The sequence below is a fragment of the Onychostruthus taczanowskii genome, unplaced genomic scaffold, assembly GCF_017590055.1.
Source record: "Onychostruthus taczanowskii isolate IOZ18803 unplaced genomic scaffold, ASM1759005v1 scaffold58, whole genome shotgun sequence".
In the NCBI taxonomy this organism is placed as follows: Eukaryota; Metazoa; Chordata; class Aves; order Passeriformes; family Passeridae; genus Onychostruthus; species Onychostruthus taczanowskii.
Window position 1 is genome coordinate 8,790,064 of NW_024503457.1, and position 24,845 is coordinate 8,814,908.

At 38.0% G+C, this 24,845-nt stretch overlaps 1 protein-coding gene across 4 annotated transcripts in view; it reads left to right on the forward strand.

Annotated features, from left to right (window-relative positions):
- MGAT4A (alpha-1,3-mannosyl-glycoprotein 4-beta-N-acetylglucosaminyltransferase A) overlaps positions 1 to 24,845 on the forward strand; it is a 73,343-nt gene that overhangs the window by 21,920 nt on the left and 26,578 nt on the right. For all 4 annotated transcript variants that reach the window (XM_041418185.1, XM_041418187.1, XM_041418184.1 and 1 more), the window contains 6 exons: positions 5,640 to 5,807; positions 8,331 to 8,471; positions 10,988 to 11,121; positions 22,677 to 22,723; positions 23,269 to 23,382; positions 24,008 to 24,083. In XM_041418185.1, coding sequence (XP_041274119.1) covers positions 5,640 to 5,807; positions 8,331 to 8,471; positions 10,988 to 11,121; positions 22,677 to 22,723; positions 23,269 to 23,382; positions 24,008 to 24,083 — 680 coding nt within the window. The remainder of the gene's footprint in view (positions 1 to 5,639; positions 5,808 to 8,330; positions 8,472 to 10,987; positions 11,122 to 22,676; positions 22,724 to 23,268; positions 23,383 to 24,007; positions 24,084 to 24,845) is intronic.

Consider the following 24,845-nt stretch of genomic DNA (forward strand, 5'->3'; position numbering starts at 1 on the left):
GGCTGGTTGCCTTTTTGTCTGTGTGTCAGATCCATCACTGTGGGTGTTTAGCTGGTTTGGAGTTTGAAGGAAAGCTCAATTGCCTGCTTGTGATGTGGGAAGGTCATAAAGCTTTTTATGGTCTTGTCTGATGTATCTGCCTTTGGTACAACCAGCCATACTAAAACAGAGCTCTTCAGTAAATTATAGCTTGTCTTTTATTTATTTAATTATTTATTTATGTGAATGCAGCCACCTTAATTCAACAATCTTAATTCAATGTGTTCAATTTTCAGTTGTGAAAATGGCCTGTGATTTAACGTGTCTGGGAACCTGCTTGATTGATAAGATAAATAACAGCTTGCAAAGCTTTCATACTGCTTTTTGTGTTGTAGACTAGTTCTTTTAGCAGACAGTCAGGGCTTTCCTAGAGGAATAATGGCAATACTGAGAATCGCCAAAACATTCTTGGGTTGTGAAAGGGTTTTCAGGCAATTCTGTTTCCTTTTACAAGTGTGCACTCCACTCAGTTTAGAAGTGCACTCAAATGGTTTCTTCCTAAAGTTTTCATGTCAGAATAGAACAGACTGTTTCAGGGAAGGGACCTACAGTGGTCATCTAGTGCAGCTCCTGACCACTTCAGGGCTGACCAGATGCTAAAGCATTGTTAAAGTCATTGTCCAAATGCCTCTTAAACACTGACAGCCTTGGGGCATTAAAAAATCTAACTTTGCTAAAAAAGTAACATAAACAAAAAACTAAGCTGTTGATGATTTTTATTGACTTTGAGACTCTATAGCCTTAAAATTACTTTGATTGAGTTTCCACAGTACATTTTCTGTTTTGCTGTTCAGTAGATAATTCATTTGGAATTAGAATTCAGCAAGTGTTCTGACAGTGTTGGAAATTTACCTGCAATTCAGATTTATGCTATTTCAGTTGAGCTGAAATACTCTGCAAAATGCTTTTCTAAATTCAAACTACAGCCTATTTTCTTATTGCTTTACTTGGATGTCCCTTTTTATCTCAAGGAAAAACTCTTTGCTGTTACAAAAAGCAGGGGTTGAAGTACATGAACAGATTATTCAAGAAGTACAAAAACCCAAACTAAGAAATTGTGTGCATGCTAAAATGTTAGAAACTCCATGCTTTAAAACTTTGAATTTTTCTTCAAATGTAGACAACCCTTTAGCAATCCATGTAATCAGTATTGTCTATGACTAAGAGGAGAGTGGACTGAATTTGTAATTTTGGGTTAGTGGTGTCTTTTTGGAATAATTTTTTCTTTAGAAAACTGTAAATAACTGTAGAACTGTAAATAACCCAGAGGAGGCTGAGAGCTGAGATTTCATCTCTGGTTAAAAACTGGCAAACCACTCGAGTTTCATTTGAATTTTCACTTTCAAAAGACTGCATTTAGACAAGTGAGCTTGTCTAAATTCTAAGTTCTGCATATTTAAGAGAACGTGTTTCAACAAAGGAAAAAAGTTGACAAAGTACTGATTCAGTTGACATAGTGTTGGGAGAACTGCACAGCATCTGGCCAGCTAAAATATTTAGTCTTTAGCTTCTGGAGTTTTGCTGGACCAACTAGAATTTAAGAGGAAAATGATGAAGAATTAATGCTTTCATTTCTCAAGTAATTTTTTAACAAGATATTTATTTTATTTGATCTTTCTGGCTTCCAGAGAAAAGTGTGGAAAATCTTCTCATTTCAATTTAATATAGTACATTATTCTTAAATAAAAATATGCTTGTATGCTGAAATTTTTGGAGACCAGATGTCTTCAATATTGGCTACAGCTGCTGTTAGAGGGATGTTTTGTTTGTCAGAGAACAGACAGATATGTTTGGGGTTCTTCCATCAGTGTTGTAAGGCCAGTAATTTACTGTCTGAATTCCTTCTTCTGTTTTCTTAAATAACTCTAGATTTCAATATGAGAATAAGAACAGAATCCATAATCCTGTAGAAAAAGAATCTTTTTTTATTGGTGGTGACCACTGACCTGTGTTTTCTCTGTGGTTTTAGGCTCACTGCTCTCCTTTTTACCGTAATAGCAATCAAAAAAAGTGTTTTCATACTTCTGGACAAGAAATCAATTTAATTTCTTTTGGTTTTGGAGAAATCTCTGAACAATAAAACACTAAATGGTCAAATGTATTTTGAAAACATCAGGTGTGCTATTGACTTTTCTGTATCTACCATTCTTGCAAGTCAGCTTGTCACAGAATTGGATATCTCAGTTGGAAGGGGCCTACCATTAATCATTTAGTCCAGCTCCCTGACCACTTCAGGACTTACCAAAAGCCAAAGCATATTATTAAGTGCATTGTCCAGATGCCTCCTAAATACTTTATACTCTCTAGGAAACCTGTTCCAGTGTTTTACCAATGTCTCAGTACAGAAATGCTTTCTAATATCCAATCTGAACATCCCTTGGCGTAGCTTAGGACCATTCCCATGTGTCCTGCCACTAAACACCAGGGAGAAGAGCTCAACACATCCCTCTCCAATTCCCCTGCTCAGGAAGCTGCACAGAGCAATGAGGTCACCCCTCCAGCCTCCTTTTCTCCAGACTAGACCGACCCAAAGTCCCCAGCCACTCCCCAGGACAGACCTTCCAGCCCTGCAACCAGCTGTGTTGCCCTCCTCTGGATGCATTCAGACAACTCCACATCCTTTTTAAGCTGTGGGACCCAGAACTGCACACAGCACCCCAGGTGAGACTGCACCACCCACTGCCTTCATCCATGTGGAGGGTGATTTTATCATAGAATGACACCAAATTAGTTAAATAGGACTTTCTCTACCAAACTTGAGCTCAAAGTTTGAATAAAAATAGATTCTTAAATTTAATCTTGTAGGCTCGTTCTCAAGGACTTAGTCAGGAACTCTGAAAAGTCAAATTAGAATATTTATAAACTGCTGATGGCTTAAGGGATACTTTTCTAAAGTCTGGGACATGTGGTCACTGTTAATGGTGGTACTGTAAGAGTCTAAGAAGTATTTTCCCCTTTGCAAGTGCCTTTCAGTATGAGATCAAATGTGTTGTGTTTTTTTGTTTGTTTGTAAATAATAAGTATCTGAGCAGTTGATTTTTGAGGTACTGAAAGTATGCTAAAGACATGAGTGTTAGGCATTTAAATTGAATTTGTTTAGTTTAAAAGTACGGGCAGCCATATTATAAAACAAGTACCAAAATGCCAAATTACACATTAATCTCCAAAAACATGAAAAGTGCTCTACCAGTGTTAGAGATGTAAATGTTTTAGGTCATGTAATTCACATAAATAATTATTTTTAAATTTAATTTTGCATAAATAACTAGAAAAATATTCATAGGGTAGTAGACTTAAAATCTTATTGTATTTGTAATCTTAGGATTTTTTAGTTACACTTGAATAATATTGTGCCTAATGGAAAAAAAAATTGCCATATATTTGTGAAGAGTGCCTATAGTTGATGCAGCTTTTAGAGCAGCCTCCTTAACCTAGATATGTCTGGTTGAAGCAACTGTGGGAAGTTGACTGCTTGTCTAGTATTTCTCAAAGGAATTAATGCTTTTGAGGTCTCCAGTGCCATGAATGCAATACCAGTACAGTTCACTGGAAGCATCAGAACTGAACTACTTTGTTAGTTATCATTGGCAAATAAGAATGGCTTTCATGCCAGAAACTTCAAAAAATTTTCCCAGTCTTCTAAGTGTTGCTGACTAAGGCATCAATTCCTATTTCAAATAGCAGCCTGGATTCAGTCAGCAGTGTATAGCGTGCCTAGCATTGTGTTGTGGGCCAGCATCTGTGTTCTGGGTTTGTTGGCACAAAAGCAATAACCGTTTGGTTTTAATGAAAGAAGCAAAATAAAGCTGGCAAAGGAGATGTTTTTAAGAGGTAGTGAACTATGTTTTTATTTTTCCATCTTCAGAACAGAGGGCATTTTAGTTAATTAAGTTTTCTAAACATAATTGGAGCAGCACATCCCAACTACCAAAAAAAGAAGAAAATAAATGTAAATGAAAAAAATTTGGAGGAAAACCAGCCTTATTAACAAGGAAAGTTGACTCTAATTCCTTTTTTGCCCTGTGTATTATGTAATATATCAACAGGAAAGGTTTCAAATTTCTTGCTAAACTGCTTCCATTGCAGTATGGAAAGACTGGGAGTGTATAGGTAAATAACGAAATATATATGTCTGTGAATGTCAGCTGAGTGGCTGGAATATTGATTGAGTTACAAATTCACTTAAAATACTCTGGTCAGTATCTGTATATTGGTTAAAGGAGGATGATAATGATGATAGTGAGCAGAAGATTTGCGGAAATTGCCAATAGGAAGAAGGAAGGATACAAAACCTAGGCCCACTTACTTTGCTGGGTGTCAAGGGAAAAGAGAATATATCAGCAAATCAGTTTTGGTGTTTCCATCTCCCTTTTGGGCAATCTCCCCTCTCAAGAGTATGTGTATGCATCAACATCAGCAGAATTTTGGTAAAAAATTTTGTTCTTCAGTTTTCAGGCACTGACCATAACATTAAGTTAAAACTTGGATCTAAAGTTGATATGTCTGAAACACTGTCAAGTTCCACTCGTCCTTACAAAGTATTCAGAGGGGCCTTTCACAGGATGTAACCTGTGGTTTTGTAAGGGGCCACTGCTGTGTGGATTTTCTTAAAAGAAATGGTTTGTGGGCATCTGTTCCAAGAAATGGTTCAGAACTGCCTTGTGCTTAGTGCTGGGTGCTCAGGGTGTCCCTGGTCCATGGCTTTGGTGAGGGGCATCCCCCCTCAATGCCTGCCCCCATCCCGGTGTGTGCAGCTCTCCCCTCGCTGTGCTGGGTGGGTCACACGGGGCTGTACCAGGCTCTGCCTTCCTGGGAGCATTCCGGGTGCTGCCAGGCTGAGCAGCGTTAGCCCCTGGTTGGATCTGTCAGTAGGTGTTTGTTTCCGCAAACAACCTGGATCGTGGTTTTTCTCCCTAGAAAAGTTGATTGCCTATGGTCGCATCCCATGAACTCCCTCCCTCCCTCCCAGCTAGTTCCCAACGGCATTGCCTTGGAAAGACTTACCATAGAGTTCATTCCTCCTGTGGGGCAGACGAGACTCCCTCATGGACCTCTGCCCATATTTCACAACCTACCATGGTTTCTCCTTTCCCTGTTTCCTCACTGGTTGGGACCGCTGGTGGCTGCCCCCTCTCCCCTGGAGACCATCCCCTTTGTCCTGCCCTTAGCTCTGCCCCCCATCCCTTTCCATTTTTAAGCTTCCAGAGCCCATGGTAGCCCTCTTTTTTTCTCCTGGGTTCCCTTCAGCTTCCATGTGACAAATCTTGCTGCCATTAACTCCTGCAAAAAGAGCCTTCTTGCCTCTCGCTGAGGCAGCTGTGGTGAGTGTGGTGCGAGTCTGACGGCGCTGCCTGAATGCTAATCCAATGGCTCTTCCACGGGAGGAGCTTGTTGGAAACAGATAATAGGCAGCAGCGTCCACCATCCACCTCTCGCCTTGGGTGCCGGCACCCAGCTCCTCAGGTGGGGCCATGCCAGGCTCTGCCTTCCTGGGAGCATTCCAGGTGCTGCCAAGCTGAGCAGCGTTAGCCCCTGGTCAGTTCTGTCAGTAGGTGTTTGTTTCCACAAATAACCCGCGGAATCGTGGCTTTTCTCCCCAGAAAAGTTGATTGCCTACCAGCGGGAGTTTCACGCGTTGAAGGAGCGGCTGCGCATCGCCGAGCACCGCACGCTGCAGCGCTCCTCCGAGCTCAACGCCATCCTGGAGCAGTTCCGGAGGGCCGTGGCAGAAACCAACGGCAGCAAGAATGCCATGAATAATTTTTCAGGTACATGCTCAGAGGTATTTTTTACAACTCTGCAATGCCTATATTTCTTGTTATTACTATAGAATAAGAAATTGCTCCCAAAGGAGGTGAATGAAACTGTTCAGCAGTGTGAATAAAGAATGTGTAATAAATTGTATCTGGTGTGGGTTTGTTTGGTTTGTTTTTTCCAGTTGTTGTCCTTAATGATTCACCCACCCTTATTCAGTTCCTAAAGTTACAAGAATTACTTACTCCACACCTAGCTCCCAAATTTGGGACTTCTGGTTATTTACCTGTTATGTTGAATATATTTTGACAATTAATTTACATCACTTTTTGAAGTGATAAAGTCAGAGGGGAAAAGTGAGCAAAGAGAAGAAATGGATGAACTTGAAGCATTTAAAATACGCTTAACAGTCAACTGGAAGGTATTAAATCATATAGGCTAAAGTATTGCTTATGATTGGTAAAAAGTACATGAAATGGCCTTTTCAATAACTAGTGATTAAACTGGTAAAATCTTCCATAAATTTTTACCCATTTTGGAGACTGATGTTCAGATTTACAAAAAGCTGTTTGGCAATATTAGAGAAAAACACTGCAATATTCTCCAGAACTATTGATGTTGACTTCTAAAATCACACTGTTACTGTTTCGTTGCTCTGATTTTTGTGGATGGAAGATAAATAACAAGTATAAATTTTTTGTCAAGAGGTCTGACTTGGTAGGTTGCACAAATTTCTCTGTGTTGGTCTAATAAGGAGTTGAAACCTGAAGGGTTTTGTAATTCAAAAGCCTGGAACAAAATTTTTTAATTTGCTGTCTACTTGCATTTGTGCTATGATTTACTATTTTCAATAGATTTTTTTTTTTTTTGGCTGGGAAATGGTTATAATTATAGGCTCCAGTGTTGATGCCATTCATGAGTTGCTGTCTGACACTAATGGTCTGATCTCAGTAGTTCCCTGGATCTCCAGGAATTGCACAGATAAAGATTACATTTAGCATGGTCTATAAATCTTGTCTTCCTATTTCATGTGTGTGGTTTCGCTTTTAAAGTAAAGCATGAAAGAGGTCAAATAATTTTGATTCTGGATTTAGGATGAAGTTATTACCACATTGGTTTCTAAAATTGACTTAGCTTGCTTTTAGGCAATATACTTATAAGGAGTTATTCTCTTCTGATGCAGCTGAAAGTACTGATTCATTTAACATTCTACCATGTCTAGATCCCAGCTGGGATGGACATGCACTTTTTTCATGTAGAGTCATAATGGGAAGTCAGCTGAATTACTGAGCTTTTGTGCTCAGAACAGAGTATTAGATAGGTTTTTATTAAGCATAATACACTTAAATATACATAATACTCTTTGCTCTCTTTGAAGCTGAAAGAATTCCAGATTGTTTTATATAGATCCTTATTCATTCAGACAAGAGCTGTCATACATGGACAGAATTTAGTCCAGGTTTTGCAGTTGAAGTTAAAGAAATGTTAGCAGGAAAAGTAAAATGTGCCCGTATTGGAGTCTATCAAAAGAGACATACCTACTTATGGCATCAACTTACAAAGCTTTTTGCAAGGTTTGACATGGTTAGGAATTTAGTTTCACCTAAAAATAAATACTTCAAAAATCCACAAACATACAGAACTAAAATCCACAACAAAACCCACCTATCTTTGTAGAAGCTGTGCTAAGAATCTGAGAGAAATTACACTTATGGCTTTCTTTTTCTTGCTTCTCAATTTTATCTCAAGAAACCTTGACTACAGTTTTTTACTTAACTTTATATTATGAAGCCCATAAGTTTTCAAAGATCCATATGCTATCATATTTTTCATTTGAAATGAGTTTTCACACTTGATGCAAGAAAATCAACACACCCAGCAGGGTAATTTTAAAAACTGTTATTTGCAACTTTGAGAGCCACCTGGACATGCTGAAAGGCAGTTGCAGTAGAAAGAGCAAGAATGATTCTAATAGGATCATTTCTAGTGGACTAAATTAAGTTTGTGTTAATATATTTTTTTTTTGCAGGAACACATAAAATATTGACTGTATGCTTGATGTTATTTTGTATCTCTATGTGCAGTATATTCCAATATGTATTTGTAGCTCTCAAAAGTTATTTGCAGTAGTGTTTGCTGGATGGTGATGACCACTGTAAGCAAAAGTGAAAAATTATCTTGGGAAATAAGCCTCCCATTTGATTATTTGGGGACAAAACCCAACAAAATCACCAATCCCCCCAGCTAAATTTGGCATTCTTTACTTCTGTAAATTCACGCTAAATCTTATGTGATCAAATAAATATTAACTGTGTCTCTAAAAAGATTATTGGTGCTAAATAGTCTTGGCCATTGTTTATTTAAAAAATTGAAATAAGAAAAGACTTCCTTTGTAGGCAAGATGCAATGACTCAGAAAAGTGTACAGTTTATTCTGGCTTTCAATTAGGACCAAGCTTGGAATTTTATACTGTTTACTATTGCTTGAAATTTCATATAATTTGTTTTCTGCATTTCTGATTTCCTGTATGTTTGCAGATGAGACGCTGAAATTGCTAAAAGAGCTAACAAGTAGAAAATCTCTTCAAGTGCCAAATATCTATTACCATTTGCCTCATTTGTTGAAAAATGAAGGAAGCCTTCAACCTTCTGTGCAGGTTGGCCTTGGAAGGACAGGAGGTATGCTGATATGATGCTTATTTCGTGTTTTATATCTGGAGGACCTTCTAGTTTTAGGAAAAGAATTTACTGCATTTCTTGGTAGATGAAGGACATCTCATTTAACTCATGTGTTATTGAAATCCTTTGAATTCACACTGAATCTGAGATGAAAGGAGCTTGGTTTCAGCTTTGCTCTTTTCTGCATAATCTCAATCACACCCCATGCCATGTTAAGGCACACATTAAGAAGCATTTATTTTGGATGAATTTTTTTGTAGCTAAAGGGAAACAAAGCTCAAGCATTTCAGATTCTGAACTGCTGATGGGTATATCCCTTTGGCTTTTCAGATTTGCAGGGCAACCATGCGTGGTTATAATTATTTTAGCATTGATGTTTTTCTTGTTGTGAGCAGTATATTTCAATGTATAAATTAAAAGTTGAGAGAACTAAGAAAACCAGATATAATTGCATCAATAAAATCTGAACAGTCACTGGAGGAGAAAAAATTCAGTGTTGTAGTTAATCCTGACTTGTATTTTTTCATTACTTCAGTGAGTTTGATTGCTCCTTCTCTTAACAGAAGGTATTCCTGTATGACAAATGTGTGGGCTCAGGCCACAGGTTTATTTTTCTGACTATAAATACCTTTTATTTCAATGTTGTTCAGGGAGGAAAAATCTAATAATTCATTATTGTTTTAAGTGAAGTCTGTATTATGTCCCCCTGGGAATATATGGCAGAAATTTGAATCAGGAATTGGAATCAAATTTATTTAATTAAACAGAGGGAGGAAATTCAGGGTTTTAGGACTTCATGAAGTCTGCTTTATCCTTTCACTGCATTCCTGCTGCTATCTGCAGTGTTCCCAGAAGGTAGCCAGCCCGGTGTACAGTGCAGAAGAAAAACTATGGAAAAGTTAAGCAACACAGAGCTCAAATGGTCTGCTGAAGGATGGTGCTAATAACATTGAGGCTGGGGATGTATTGCTTTGCATTTGTGGTGCTTTTGGCAGAGAAAAGGAACTTCCATGCAGTTCTGTTGTCCTGGACTTGTTCACTTAGAAGAACCAAAACCAGGTGCAAGGAAAGTAATAGAGGCTTTCAGCAGTATTGTTTTAAAAGATTACTTCTGAGAAGTTAAATACTTGAGTTTTGAAGAATGGTTATACCAGTTTTATTTTTAAACTTCAATTAGGGAGTTTAATCACTCTTGGTGCACCTTGTCTGAATAATACCATGGTTGTTGATTATTTCCTATTGTGTTGGGGTTTGTGTGACCCTGTTTTGGTAACAGGGAGGCTACAGGGGTACTTCTCTAAGAGGGGACAGCAGCTTTCCCTGTCTCCAGTGGAACCAATAGCCAGACCAGCACCACTGGAATAACAGATTGAAGACAGGGGGAAAAAACTGCTCAAGGGCAATTGCAGCTGGAGAGAGAAGTGAGAACATGCAAGGTCAGTGCAGAAGGAGGGGGAGGAGGTGCTGCAGGGCAGAGTCCCCTGCAGCCAGTGATGAAGAGCATGGAGAGGCAGCAGTGAACCTGCAGCCCATGGAGCAGAGATCCACCTGCAGCCTCTGGAGGACCACACGTCACAGCAGGTGGATGCCCAAAGGAGGCTGTGACCCCATGGAAACCCACCCAGGAGCAGCCTCCTTGGCAGGACCTGTGGACCCACGGAGAGAGGAGCCCACGGTGGAGCAGGTTTGCTGGCAGGACTTGTAACCCAGTAGAGGACCCACAGTGGCATAGCCTGTTCCTGGAGGACTGCAGCCCATGGAAGGGACCCATGCTGGAGCAGTTTATAAAAAACTGCAGCTTGGGGAAAGAACTTAAGTTGGAGATGTTCATGGAGGACCATCTGCCATAGTAGGGACCCCCATGCTGGATCAGGGGAAGAGTCTGACGAGTCCTTCTACTGAGGAGAAAAAAGTGATGAAGGTCATGTGTGATGAGCTGAATTCCAGCCTCCATTCCCCATGCTCCTGTGCTCCTGGTAGGGAGGAGGTAGAGAAATAGGTGTGAAATTGAGTCCAGGAAGAAGGGAAGGGTGAGGGGAAGGTGTTTTAAGATTTGGGTTTATTTCTCATTACCCTATGTTCATTTAATGAGTAATAGATTAACTTCCTCAAGTCTGCTTTGACTGTGACTGTAATGAGGGGTCCCTCCCTGCCCTTATTTCTACCCATGAGCCTTTTGTTATGTTTTCTCCTCCCTGTCCAGCTAAGGAGGTGAGTGACAGAGCAGCTTTGGTGGGTAGCTGGTATCCAGTCAGGATCAGCCCATCACACCTACAGAATAGTCTGGCATGTCTAGGATTGGAGTTTTTTGTCTTCTATGTTTGTTCTGAGAATTGGTGTTAACTGTTAGTCATGCTCCTGATGCTGGGTGGTATATTTTTAAACTATTTTTAATTACTGCAGTCTCCACCTTTTAATCCTTTGCATTTTTTAAGCAATGCCTTATTGCAAGATTTTTGTTTTCTATCTTGTGTATGCAATCACTGAAAGTACCTTTCTGGTTTGTTTGATTTCAGTTTCCATTGTAATGGGAATACCTACAGTGAAAAGAAAAGTCAAGTCTTACCTTACAGAAACTCTCCACTCCCTTATTGATAAGCTGTCCCCTGAAGAAAAACTGGACTGTGTTATGGTTGTCTTTATAGGAGAGGTAAAATTGCTTAATTTTTTTAATGCAATTTCTAACCTGCCTTTAATCACAAGTAACACTCCTTTCAGGAACTGATGAGGATCTACTTTTTCTTCAAGATGCAGACAGATTACTCTCTCCTTCCAGGAAAAGGAAAGTGTCAGTCTTGGGTTTCTGACATGCAATCCTGAAGAGCCCAGCTTTTTCTATTTATCAGGGGAATGGTGAACATGGATTCAGTGGAATGGTTATTTTACAAATCTTATGTTTATATTTAGTGGCAAAGATGTGTTATTCCTTCAACATAAGAATAATGGCTAAGGAACTCTCTTGTAGGGGAGGATTCCTCCCATTTTCTTTGTGCTGCTGCTTAGTCCTCTGTCAGAAGAGTGCTGCAGTTGGAGATGTGAGGCACAGATTGTTATTGAGTTAATTTTCTGGACAATGTGGATGTTTGAAGCCCAGACCTTTTTAATGGATTAATTCAGTGTTCAGTTGGACTGTTTGTTCACTTTGGCTCTGATTTAGTGGAAATCAAATTTAGGAAAATGATAGAGTACTTTCAGAAATAATTCTGTTGGATGCTGGGAAGTGCATGTACCTATTTTGTTCTCTATGCCTTTCTCAGAAGTCTGACTTGGACAGTGGGAAATTTATATTTATGTTTGACCTTCATCCATCTAACTGCAGTGCTCTGCTGAAACAGTCTTTTATAAGTCCCACAGATGAAAATTCAAATCCCCAATTATAACTGAAAATGGTTTTAATTTGGTGATCTGGTGTCCTTCAGGGATGAATCAGTGGAAAATCAGGCATTTGAATACTTCTATTGTCAACATATTTTTAAAATTTCATTGGAAAGTTTGTAAACATTTTGCTTTTATCTGAGAATTTTTTGTTAGTATTTTCTAATGCAAATTGCTCTTATTTTCTTTTTCTTGACAGCCAGTCAAAAACTATCTGTCTGGATAGATACTGTTTTTCTGGAAAAAAATGCTTTTAAAACATTTCTTGGTTGAGAATATCAGGGAACAGAATTCTTTCTGAATTACTGGAATGCTGTGTTTTTCTTCACTGTATTAGTTGGAGAAATTTTATTGCCTGTGAGTGTGGCTTCTTTGAGAGGTTTAAAACTGAAGTTTCTTTTGTTTTGCTTAAGGAGGTCTGAGCTATGAGGTGTGTCTGTTATCGCTGGATTCTCTGTCTTCTGCAGCATTTGGAATAGGAGTGAGGTGTCCCCAGCTGCACCATCTTTTGTTGCATAAGACAAGCCACATTGCTGTACCTGGGTTTTCCACAGCTGGGAACTTCCTTCCTTTGAGGTGCTGTGGAATACTCTCACGTTGGGAGCGTTTCTACAGAGGTGACCACCAGTGAGCTGAACATTTCAACAGGGGAGCTACTGCTCCTGTGCCCGTGGGGAGCTGTGTGGTTACACAGCAGTTACCCCCTGTGTCTTTCCTCTTTATTGAACTTTGAGAGCAGCTCTGTGTGCTTATTCAGGCACCTGTTTTGGGCACTGCAAGTCAGGAATGTATGGGAATATCTGAAGAACCAAAGTTTATATTTTCGTTCTCTTGTAACCACTTGCTAGATTTGCATTTCATTTTCTTTACTCCATCCAATTTATTATCTTTTCTTCTTTATTCTTGGACCATGTTTTTATTTTCTTAAGCTCAATATCTTACTGTTTGCTTTGCAGTTGCTACAGGGAACTCTCTACATGATTAATACGGTGCATTAAATACTTCATCCTGAATTATGCTGTGCTTTTTCTGAGTTATTCTGTATATTTCAGTTTCCTTCTGCAAGATGAAAACTGTAGGCTTATTAAGCATTTTCTCTGGCTCTTTGAAGGAAGGCCTGCTCCTCTGGTAAACTTCTGTTTCCCCTTAAAAAAAAAGGGTTGTGCCTTTTAAAATAGCCTTGTCTATGGGATACCCTAGTCTGAAATGCATTAGACTATTGCTGTCATTAACATGTGCAATAATAAAGGCTTATTTAAAAATACATTAGAACTTTGACCAACTATGCTTATTTTAAAAAAGATGTCAAAAGTTTCTAAAAAAAGGTATGGCCTCTGCTCAAACATATGTGCAGTTTAAGTACAGCAAGAAATGGTCATAGGGTGAGGTTATGTAATTTTGCTAATAAGCTTAAAATTACTATCTGTGCCTTGTCTATGGCCTGTAGCAACAACAAAAAAAAGGAGCACAAGACTACAAAAGTGGTTTTAGAAGAAAATTATAGGAAAAAATAGCATTTTAAAAGGATTTGAGTATTTTTCTTGCTATCTTTATTTGAGAAATCAAATTTACAGTGTTTAGGAAGCATTGCTGGGAGCCACATTGTGGACTGTAATCTCTTTGTGCTAAGCACGCTACAAAACTCTTCTAATACTGCTGTTTTTTTTAGTTGTTCAATCTCACTCATTTCTTGTAATTTCATTTTTTGCTAGAAAACAAATTAGAAGGCTAATGGCCTTCTGCAAACAGCATCAACAGTGTAAATGGAAGAGCTAGTAAATATAGATGCATTATGGTTGCTAAATAAAGAGATCTGCATATTCATTTACTGTATGGATATTTCTCAGTAATATAATTGTACACAGGAAATTTCCATACTGGAAGTTCAAGAAACTCAGAAATATCTCAGCTGATGTGACAACTAATCAGCAATTTAAATAATTACTAGAATTGCTTGACAGTAAACTGTTCAATTGTCCTAGTTACTGACATATGTCTGTGTTCTCCAATTTGTTAAAATCACTTTATGGCAGAATAATTTGCAGGTATTCATTAGGATGACTAATAAATAGGTATGATTCATTATTCCTTAATACTGCAAAACCTTTTTATTCCCCCTCACTATGTAGCTAGTTCATATGAGTTGAAAACAAATTATTTAAATCTCATTAACCTGCTTTGTACAAGAACTTGTTTTCAGAATAAGCCATAGACTGTAGGTTTAAGAAATCATGAACTCAGAGTTAAAAGTGTTGTCTAGTATTTTTATTTATTAGGGTTTGCAATTAACATGGGAAACATGGTTTTGAAGTACTTTAAATGAACATAGTGGAACAACAGACATATATATACACACACAACTGAATATGAGAGAAATTAGAATACTTTCCTGGTATCTAAATGAAATGTTGTTTCTTTTTTTTCTGTGGGGAGGTTTAATTTACAATGAGGAAAATGCATCTTAGACTTGTTCTAAATATATCAGAAATTACTGTCAGTCCACTTCATTAATCAGAGACTGCACTTAGCACAGTCTTTTGTACAAACAGTAATCAGTGCATGCTGGAAAGACTATAAGCCCTTGATTTGACCAAAAATATCAGAAGGACAAATCATTTCAGGAAGAATTGGAAGCCACTACAGGTATGCAAAAGCATTTTGCTATTTCTGTGTGCTGCTGATTATATCTGACTAGGTAGTAATTGACCAGCCATTTGTTCTGTGAGCATTAGGCCACAAGTTTTACTTTCTTATATATTCCTTATTTAAATCTTACTCTTCTTAAACTTAAGCTGGAAAAATTTGCATATCTTGATTATCTTTTACTGTCATTGTGTTATCTCTTTATGTACAGTGGCTGCTAAATTAAGAGATGTTGATGTTTAGTAGTGATTTCTCTGTGCTCCTTCTATGGAGAATCTTTTCTAATTTATTATTTCTTTGGCAAAGTTTCTGTCCTGGTTAGGTCAGTGTGACACAAGCACCCAGCAAGTACCATCCTGTGCATGGGTATGAACAAAGCCCTGGCAAATTAAGGACTGGCTGCACGTACTGGGTCAAATCTTGCTGAACCTGTTTTGTAGGTATTGACATGGCAGTGCAACATTTAAACCTTCTCCACAAAATAAACAAGCCTGTATTTTCACCTCTTCTTGCTCTGGGCTGGAATTATACTTCTCTCTGATCAGCAGTTCTCTTGATAGAAAACAAAAGAGTATTTTGACTGTCTTGCTCTCAACCTGGATGTATTAGCATCATCCCTGCTACAGAAATGTTCATGCTTTCTGCTAATTGTTTGTGAGCTGCCTCTTGGAATTGCCCTGGAGAGTGTATTCCCAGTCCCTGAAAGATCTGACAGTGCATCTTGAATTGGAGAAAGTCTGATAGATCTCAGTGTGTAATGTGCATATATTTTTTAAAAATCTGTGTATGTGTGTAATGTGCATATATTTTTTAAAAATCCAAGCTAATCAAAGCTGTTATGTCAAGATACATTATCTGCACCAAATAACATGAAAGGCCTACAGAGATGGGAATTACTGTTTTGGATATCTTACTCAAAACTGATCAGGATGAACACACCTTCTTGATACACTGCCAGCTCTTGAATCTGAAAAGGTAGCTTGACCTGTCAGTGAGAATTTGAGATATTTATGCTGTTTTTGCAGTCCCTCTCCTTTGTCACCTAAGCTTTGGTACACGGGAGTATGGACTGCTGATACTGGGCACCAACATAGGATTTTATGCTTCTCTTTTCATGTCAGTGACTAGCAAATTTTCTATAAGGAATTAAACCAGTGATAAAAAAATCTTTTTTAGATGTAAGAAAAGATCTTTGACAGAATTTGAAAACTTGAATGTACCTGAGACAAATTTGCTATCTCAGCACAAAGATAAAATCCAGGATTTTGCTCTTTCCCCAAGCCCTAGACTTGTATGACTGAAATGCTTCTGTGAGATACTTGCTGAGGTGCACCTGAGCCACAACAACTACCTGATGCTTCTGGTAAGGGAACATCACTATTGAAAGCCAGAGTTGTCTGACCTCTCTGGTGACATCTAGGGTATTTGTGAGGTGGGAAGTAACAGTAATAATCTTATTTCAGAAGCATTGCAGCAGGTGACTTCATAGTTGTATGGTGGACTGAATTGGCACCGAATTTTTGGACAGCGCTATCAAGTTTTTCTATGTTGAGGTTCTGAGGTTGAGATGACCCCAAGGCAGTAGAAAGTCTTTTTTCTTCCAGTCCCACAACCAAAGAAGCCAAGATTCGCCGGTTCTGCTTTTCAAGGTTATTTTTTTTTTTTTATCTCTAACATTCTTTCCCTGACCAGCTGAGATCTGTCCAGCAGGTCGGGTTGCGGCACACTGTCCGCCCTTGGGGCGGTGTTATCTTTTTATACTAAAAACTACATGTACTTCGTTTACAATAATTTCCCAATACCTATCACCTATGTTAGACAGTCTGTCTCTACTCTAAACCAATCAAGAAGTGTCACCATCACAGCAGAAGACAGAGGACAAAACGAAGAAAAAGAAAGGACAGGACACGCCCAAATCCCTCCATCTTGCCTCTTGAACCCCCATTCTAAAACCCAAAAATTTTACTTTTTCACTCTGTGACAAATTAACTATCATTCTACTCAAACTCTTGTGGCTTGTTAATTTTCACATAAAGTTGGTAATTTTCTCCATGGGCTAAAATCGAAGGCACAGGTGTTTTTGACTCTCTGCCAAGGTCTCTTGAGCCCTTTGCCAGGGTCTCGAATCATCTGGGGCAGTCAGAGGAACGTCCTGGGTTCTGACATTGCTACAGTGGTCTGCCTTGACCTTTTTAAAAATTCCTTCTGTTCTCCAAATGAAGAGCACATATTGTAGAAGGGTACTTTAGACGACACAGCAATTGCCTATTTTGTGGAAGACAAGCTGTCTAGACCATTTCAACTGTGGCTTCCCCAAGGACAACAAGAGGTTTCCCAAGCTGCAAGGCAGTATGTGCTGCTTTCTTTCAGACTCCACAAAACTAGTAGTGGCTGTATGACACTAGCATAACTTGCATCTGAATGTCTGGTCTTGCATTGTAATGTGATGCTTTTTGCTCTGGCTGGCCTCCTTAAAAACTCAACTTGTTCTTTGACATGCTGTTGTGGTTCACAGCACAATCCATATGGATATTTGCTCTCATGATTGAGGATCTGACAAGCAGGGCACAAGGGTAGGGAGAAACAAGAGTGGAGTGCTGCAAGGGTATACTTGTATTCCTGCTATTGCTGCCAAAGGCTTTTGCATTATGAAACTCTGTCCTGCACTGCGGTGGGTTAATCATAGAAGTGACTGGAGACAGAAAGAAATGTCTTGCCTATGTGGTGGAGGGGGGAATTTAAGGGAGCGATGAAGTCATTAGCTCATGTAGGACACAGGCTGCATTTTGCTTATGTAACATTAGCTGGCTATGTTATGACAGTATTCTCATTCCTATTTCTTGCCTTGCTACTTGGTCTCATGTTCCCTGTTTTTAATTTGAACTCACTACCTCAGATTTGAAAGAAGACACAGTATTCCTGAATATAATAATTTTCCAGCTGCATTTGTTGAACTCTAGAAGATGATACTACCTTTTTCCACAGGCTTTGTTATATACATACACTGCTGCAACCACTGGAAGCCACTGCTGCATGTTTATTCCTTAGGGCTTTGTCTTCACTGCATATATATCCCAAAATAGGTCCAAATGCCACATTAGTGGCTGGTTTTTCCTGTGAAAATTTTATGCCTTGTTTATAGGTAATGATACTTATACTTTTACTATTTCAGGACAAATAAAAGTGTAGTTTGCCTTTTCTGAAGGCTGTAATTTTATATTGCTTGTCATTATATGAAATACGTGGTAAAATTATCCCACTCCTGTTCTGTGGGATGATGAAAGATCAAACAAAATTGTAATTAGTAAGCAGTAAAATGACCACACTATGCAGATTAGCATGCTTGTTTCTCAGGGTTTTTTTCATTCTTTGAGAGGTGTTCTTGAATAACGTAAGTCTTGCTTCTAGGAGATTTCATTTAAGAATTGAGATCTGGATAATCTAGATAATGTAGTCTAGATAAATTTCCAAGATGGTGAAAGTCCTCAAGAGAAAGACTTGGGAGGAGTAGCTGAGGTCTCTTGGTTTGTTAAACACTGAAGAGAAGACTGAGAGGTGACTTCATCACAGTCTGCAGCTTCCCCGAGGTGGTCAGTGGAGAGGGAGAGGCTGATGTCCTTTCTCTGGTGACCAGTGACAGGACACATGGAAATGGTGTGAAGCTGCATCAGGGGAAGTTCAGAATGCACACTAGGAAAAGATTCTTCACTGAGTGGTCAGTCATGGGAATAGGCTGCCGGTGGAAGTGGTCATGGCTCCATGGTTGTCAGAGTTCAAGAAGCATTTGGATGACGCCTTTAGGCATGTAGTTTAGTTCTAGGTAGTCATTTGAGGAACTGGGTGTTGGTCTTGAAGATCCTTTTGGGTCCTTTCAAGCTTGAGAGATTCTATGATTGCATTTTTTTTTCTATGCATCTGCCACTTAGGACAGTAAATAAACCTTTGGTCTTAAATGCCATGGTTTTCCTTACATTTTTAGAAACAGCCTATCTTCTGTCATTCTTGAGGGTATGAAGTCAGGATTCAACAGTATGAGAGGGTTGATTCTTAAAAGAAGAAATCTTGATTTTGTAGGACATTTGGCTAGCTGTTCATCAGAACTTTCTAACCTCTCGTTTTGTCTGCTAGCTAATGTGTTCTGCTGCTTTGCTATGCACAAACTCATTCATAAAAATCAATGAAGGAGTTCAGAAAGTTCAGTGTTACTCTGGCTCTTTCTATGTTTGTTGAGAATAATGATGTCTGTTCAGACAAATGTTAGAATAATCACAAATTTGATGTGCAGCCTTGCCAACACTTCAGAAAAGTGCTTTAGAGAATTGGAGTACAACATTTTGCAAAAACAGGAAATTTAAAACTTATTTCACTGACAATGTGCAACTTCAGTTTGTTCTACAACAGTCTCTGAGGCTTTTTTTAAAGAGAGATTCATCAAAGCATTCTACATATATTTGTCATCAAAATTGTTCATGTAAAGAGTTAAACCTTAGATACAGCCATGTTCACTGGCTTATGAAACCCCACAGATCTCATAAACTAGAATGAATCTTCTTTTCTTGTTGAAAGTTTAGATAGGCTCAAGAGGATGCTAATGAGGTACCTTGAAGATGAGTCTACTGAGGAATATTAAGTACACAAAATCACATCTGTCTCAGGAAGTAACCTGAACTGAAAGCAGTTGGAGCTTGGATGATAGCAGGAGGGGGTTTTGTATGTGCTTGTCTTGTTCTTGTTCTTATTATTTGCTATGTATCATTTCATGGCTCCTTTGATGGAAGCAAGGTGCTGATAGGAATCAATCTTTGGTCTGGTGTGAATAAAGGAAGATGTCTTACTTCAAGTGTTTTGCATTGTCTTGAAGATCAGTAATTTCCTATGACTAGGAAGAAAGAACAGGAAAAAGATTTGAACTGCTGATACCTACCTATACCTTTCATTATGAAGTTCTTAGAGATCCACTCACCAGGACAAAGTAGTTTGTAAGGCTTCGTGTGATTCATTGATAAAATGCCTCCTTGTGGCTGGAAATTAAACTCTTTGGTTGGGGCCTAACACAATTTTGCACTTAATTGCTTTAAAGGGATTTATTCTTAAAATATTCATTTGTGCTTCTTTTTTATGGGTCCAGAATTCCTAGGGATTTCTTTTAATCTTCAGCCTTAGGAGTTTTAGTAAGAAAAAATTATAGTTTTGCCTTCGGATTTGATAGACAAAAGCATTCATAGCTGTATTGTTGTGATCACCAGCAACATTTCACTGCAACAGTTACAAGCAGCACTGATACCATGAAACAGATTTTAAGTTCATCAGATCTACTCCAAAGTCGAGGAGTGATTTTCACTGGAAGCCTAAAGAGCAGTTACACATTTTCTTTCTTGGTGACTTGTTTTTTATAAATCTGGATTTGTCTTGTCCTCTTTAGGATTATTGGAGATGAGCAGTCTTGTGTCCTTCAAATTGATAAAGAGGACCTTGTATCTTATTTTGTCAAGGCAGTAAACATTCATTCCTTGAAAATGAATAATAGATTTTGATTAATAAAGGATTTGTTTTTCTGTTGCTTTTAAGCTGCTGATTGAATTTACTGATACTTCTTGAAAGATCCTTAGATTTAATTTAGTTATTCCAGATTTCCTTCCATTGCTACCCTGCAAAGTCTTCTGTCTACTTAACTCTTCCCTTGGGTATAGTCACAGCTTGATCAAATTTGTTGTGTATTCTCATTTCATGATGTTGTATGAATTAACATCAAAGTGCCACCTTCTTGGGACATGTCCATGCTAACGGGTGTTGGCAAAGGTCCTGCTTAGTGTTAGACTGGGCAGTGAGAGGACTCGATTGTCTCTTGAAGTTCTGATGTAGAAAGATATGTTGAAATCCTGGTTCTGAATCTCATATGGAGCTGGTAGACATAAATACAACTGCTTATTTTAAAATGATGGCAGAATACAGTGTTTTAATGCATTTGGTCATGTGAAAACTGACATCAACTCTTCCAATCTATGTGTTCTTTTTCTGTCTAAAAGTGTCATCTGCTTTTGCACTACAGTGATACAGTGATCACTGATTGAGAAGGAAAAGTTGCCTGCTAAGCCAGCAGTGGTATTTTCTGTATCTCATGTTCATAGCAGCTAGACCAGACCTTCCTGACTTTTTGTGACAGCCAAGATTACCATATGAGCTTGGAAGACTTCAAGCTACATCTTTTTGATGTGATCCTGTTGTGATTGCAGCTTTGACTGGGGGAACTGCCAGCCTTTCATGTGAAGCATACAAACAAATAGTGGGAAGCAGGGAGAAAACTCTCTTATTCCAGACCTTTTTTTTCTGATTGTGATGTTTTCTGTACAAGAGTGTAAGGCTTTACAAGCAGTAGCAAGGCTTCATGGTAGTCTGGAAAATAGGTCAAAACTATGTTCCCGCTAAGGGGATGTGCAGTAGGGCACAGGCTTGTGATCAAATGCATGATTCCAGTTGGCATGAAGTTTGGCATTTATGTTAATCTCTGGAAAACTGAATAGAAACTAGCTGTGTTTCTGCTGAGTGTGTGTATGTAGATAAATCCTATATTTTTCTCTGCAATTTCAGTATGGACTGTAGTACATGTGTTGGAGTTCTTAATGCTGGACTGAGTAATTGAAATTTGGCGTGCCAACTGAAATGCAAATTTTTTGTCTTTTCACGTGATGATTGAATTGCAATTTCTGTTTTTAACATTTAAAAGGTTTTGAAAAGAGAGAAAAATAAATGCTTCAGTTAAAGATGGATATTCTAAAATTATTTTTAGGTGGTCACTTTGTTACTGTGATTTGCAGCTGTTACACGAAAGAGAAGAAGTTACGTCTAACTCCATTCTATTAATTAAATGTGTGTAAACAATCCATAAAAGTATTTAAACAGTGATATGTAAAGTACATAAAGGTCCATTTGGAGTTGTGAGTGCAAGAATAGTTTTAAATTGTGAGCACCTTACCAGCTTACTAAAACTTCTGCCCAGTATTAGGCATAGCACTTAAAAGAAAATACCTACAACAAAATTACAATAAATACTTTCTACTCACATGTTCTTGTGGTATTTAAAATCTGCTTTTGGAAGAAACCCACTGCTGTTGTTATCCTTTTTGAAAAGCGTGCGTCACTGGCATTATGTTTGATTTCATAAAAATAAATCTTTAAAAAATAGAAATGGTGATTTTTTTAAGATCAAAGGGTGAACACCTTTATCAAACAAGATTAACAGTTCTATAGAAAGGCTTGGGAGGGATTTATTCTCTGTGTATAATCCTTTAATGATATCCTGTGTTACAAATTCATCAGAAAAAAATTTGAACTGTTCCTTTGTTTCTGGTGTTTCAAAGACAACTCTTTCTCCAGAATCCTCATGAGTCAGAAAGCTGGGTTGATTTATAGACTATTCTTTTCAAAACCGTAAACAATATGTCAAATCATTAGATTAGTAAGTGTAACAAAGACCAGGGTTTTCAGTCACATTTATGAGTTCACAAATTCTCATTTCTTGGAATGCATGTGTACAGCCAGGTTGAATAATTGCCCAGTGCTGCCAATTTAGATGATGTAGACTTTTCCAGAATGTCATGATTTGTATTTTCATCAATGAGTAATTTTTAGAATTGTTGCATTTATAAGAAGTGAATGATTGATGGGATTGGTTGTCCCTCAGATTTAGTCTCTGATGCAAAAAAGCAACCCCAGCCAGAAAGGCAGCAGGCTCACTGCTCTCTGGGGTTAGGGCATTTGCTTTAAATGCAGAGCTTAAGAGATGTGCTTTTGAAAGAGGAGTGTATGTGTGTTCAATGCACTGTTTTCCAGAAAGATTTCTTTGGTAATATTTTCTTACATATTATTGTTATATAATAATAATATGGAGTTCTTCCTACACAAACACTCAGTGATCATTTCATCATCAAGAGCATGAGTTTTAAGACTTTTCTGTTAAGTGCAGGCATGAGATAATTATTCCCCTCTGTTTACAAAAGAACTCTCATATTAGAGGTAAGATATAGTTACATGTGTGATGTGTTTTTTTTATTGCTCCAATATCTTACACAATGGAAGTGGTTTTCAAGGACAGCCACCTGCAATGTTTATTTTACTTCATTCTTTTGACATGTAACTCTAGAACTGTCAAGTAATCTATTCATTTTTTTGTTTGTTTTTTTTCCCCAGACTGATCTTGATTATGTTAACAGTGTTGTTGCAAGCCTGGAAAGAGAGTAAGTTGTAGTTTTAATTGGGGATTTCTTAGTTTATTGATGATAAAATAAATCGGGTTGTAATAAGCAGTTAAAAATATTCTGGAAATAAGAGATCATGCCTTTTTGTTCTGTGGAACTTTGGACTTTTGAACAAAATGTAAGGCAAATTAAGAGGCAGTGATTCAGCCAGTTAAACTGTAAAACAAGAAGTGGGATTAAATTATTTGATGCACCATAAACAGATGGGAGTGTCTAAACATGAATGGAAATTTGTGACATCTGTGTTAGGGCCTTGTATTCTGTCTGTTCAAAGAGAACTGTAGGAAGAAAAATCACTAGTTTCTGAGAAAACACAAAAAAATTTTTAGAATGTAGTTTGATGCTGATTGGCAGAAGGTGATAGTGCTCTGAAGGACACGCTAAGGAAAACAATACTTTTTTCTATACTATTGTTCTTCTATATGGCTCATTTGAGGAGGCGCAATAACTGCTCCAACAGACAGCAAGCAGGAGCTACAGGACTCAGAATCTCTCATGTGACTTCAGGATCTTTCTGTTGACAGGTTTTCTACAGAGATCAATTCTGGCTTGGTGGAAGTAATAGCTCCTCCTGCAACGTACTATCCTGACTTGACAAACTTGAAAGAAACATTTGGAGACTCAAAAGAGAGAGTGAGGTAGGTTTATTCCCCCAGATCTTTTCCCATCTCCTCCCACACCCACCCTTTGGTTGTTTATAAAACAGCAAGTGGGATGTGAATTCTTGAAATGTTTTCTTACTGTAATTCTTGCAAGTGTGGGGATGCTAAAAGTGCTCTGTGAATCCATCTCATTCCTAGCTACACGCTGTTCTGTGCATGATCAGAGCCTGTGCTTGGTTGAATCCATTTAATGTTAAATTTTGGGAGGAGAACTGAGACTTTTGATATACTTTTATTCCTGTATGGGGACTCTTTCATTTGCTGTTTTTCTTCATGAAATACAGGGTAAAACCCAGTAGTTCTTGTTGAATTACCATTTTAAATGCACATGTGTTTTTAGTGAAATGTCAGGTAGTTGTCACAAAGTCAGGTTCAAATTAAACCAGTTTGATGTCTGTATTAAAGCATAAGGTGAAAGCTTTGTTCCTTTTTTTTTTTTTTTTTTTCAGACAGTGGATTTCCTGAGGGAACAGTGCCAAAAACAGCTGTCCTAACATTTCACTAATATGTGTCATTCTTTGTAATAAAATTTACTTTATGTTGCCAGCTTGTATTGAAATAACATTTTTTCATAAACATTAAGCTTTCAATTTAATTTCAGATGGAGAACAAAACAAAACTTGGATTATTGTTTTCTTATGATGTATGCCCAGAAAAAGGGGGTTTATTATATTCAGGTAAAATTTTCTTCTTTATTTTGAGACAAATTTTCAAATGAGTCTCCAGAAATTATGTTGTTGGACACATCAGAAGGACCTACACAGAACTTGATCCCATGATTTAAAGAGAGCATTAAGTAAGGTGGTTATGGTATATGGGAAAGTAATTTGAGGAGGATACTGCCTCACTGTCTCTGAAGTAGAAAGTAATTTATCCTATGTCACTTCTCTTAAGAGGCCTAGCAAAAAAAATGAAGGAATCCAAGCAGCTTAACTTAACTGTTTTTTCCTTGTCCCTGAAATGAATTATTGTTGAGTTCCCTAGGCAAAAAAAAAAAACAAACCAAAAAAACCCAAAAAACCAGAAAAACCAAAAACCTGCATATTTTAGTGGGAATGAAGCTAAAATCTATTTTTATTTTCTTTTGAAAGTGCAGTGTCACTTTAATATGACTGTTGTGTATAAACATGGAACTTTTTTTTAAGAGGTTTCTAACAACAGAGTTATGAAGTTCATCTTCACTTTAGCTCAGAATTGTTCCTATCATGTATTTCTGCATTAAAGTAGACATCTTACCTACAGGTATTGCAGATTTAGTAGCTGCACTAATGATCTTTATTTAGACTTGGTGCCTGTGTCCTTGGGGTGTAAAGTCCCACACATCTCATGTAGTCTTCACGAAGCTGTGCTGACTCCTCTCGCAGAGCTGTTGGAGTCTCAGCTCTCTGGGAAGCTGCAGAGCCAGTAGCATGTGACAGCCTGGTTTGATACTGGGAAGC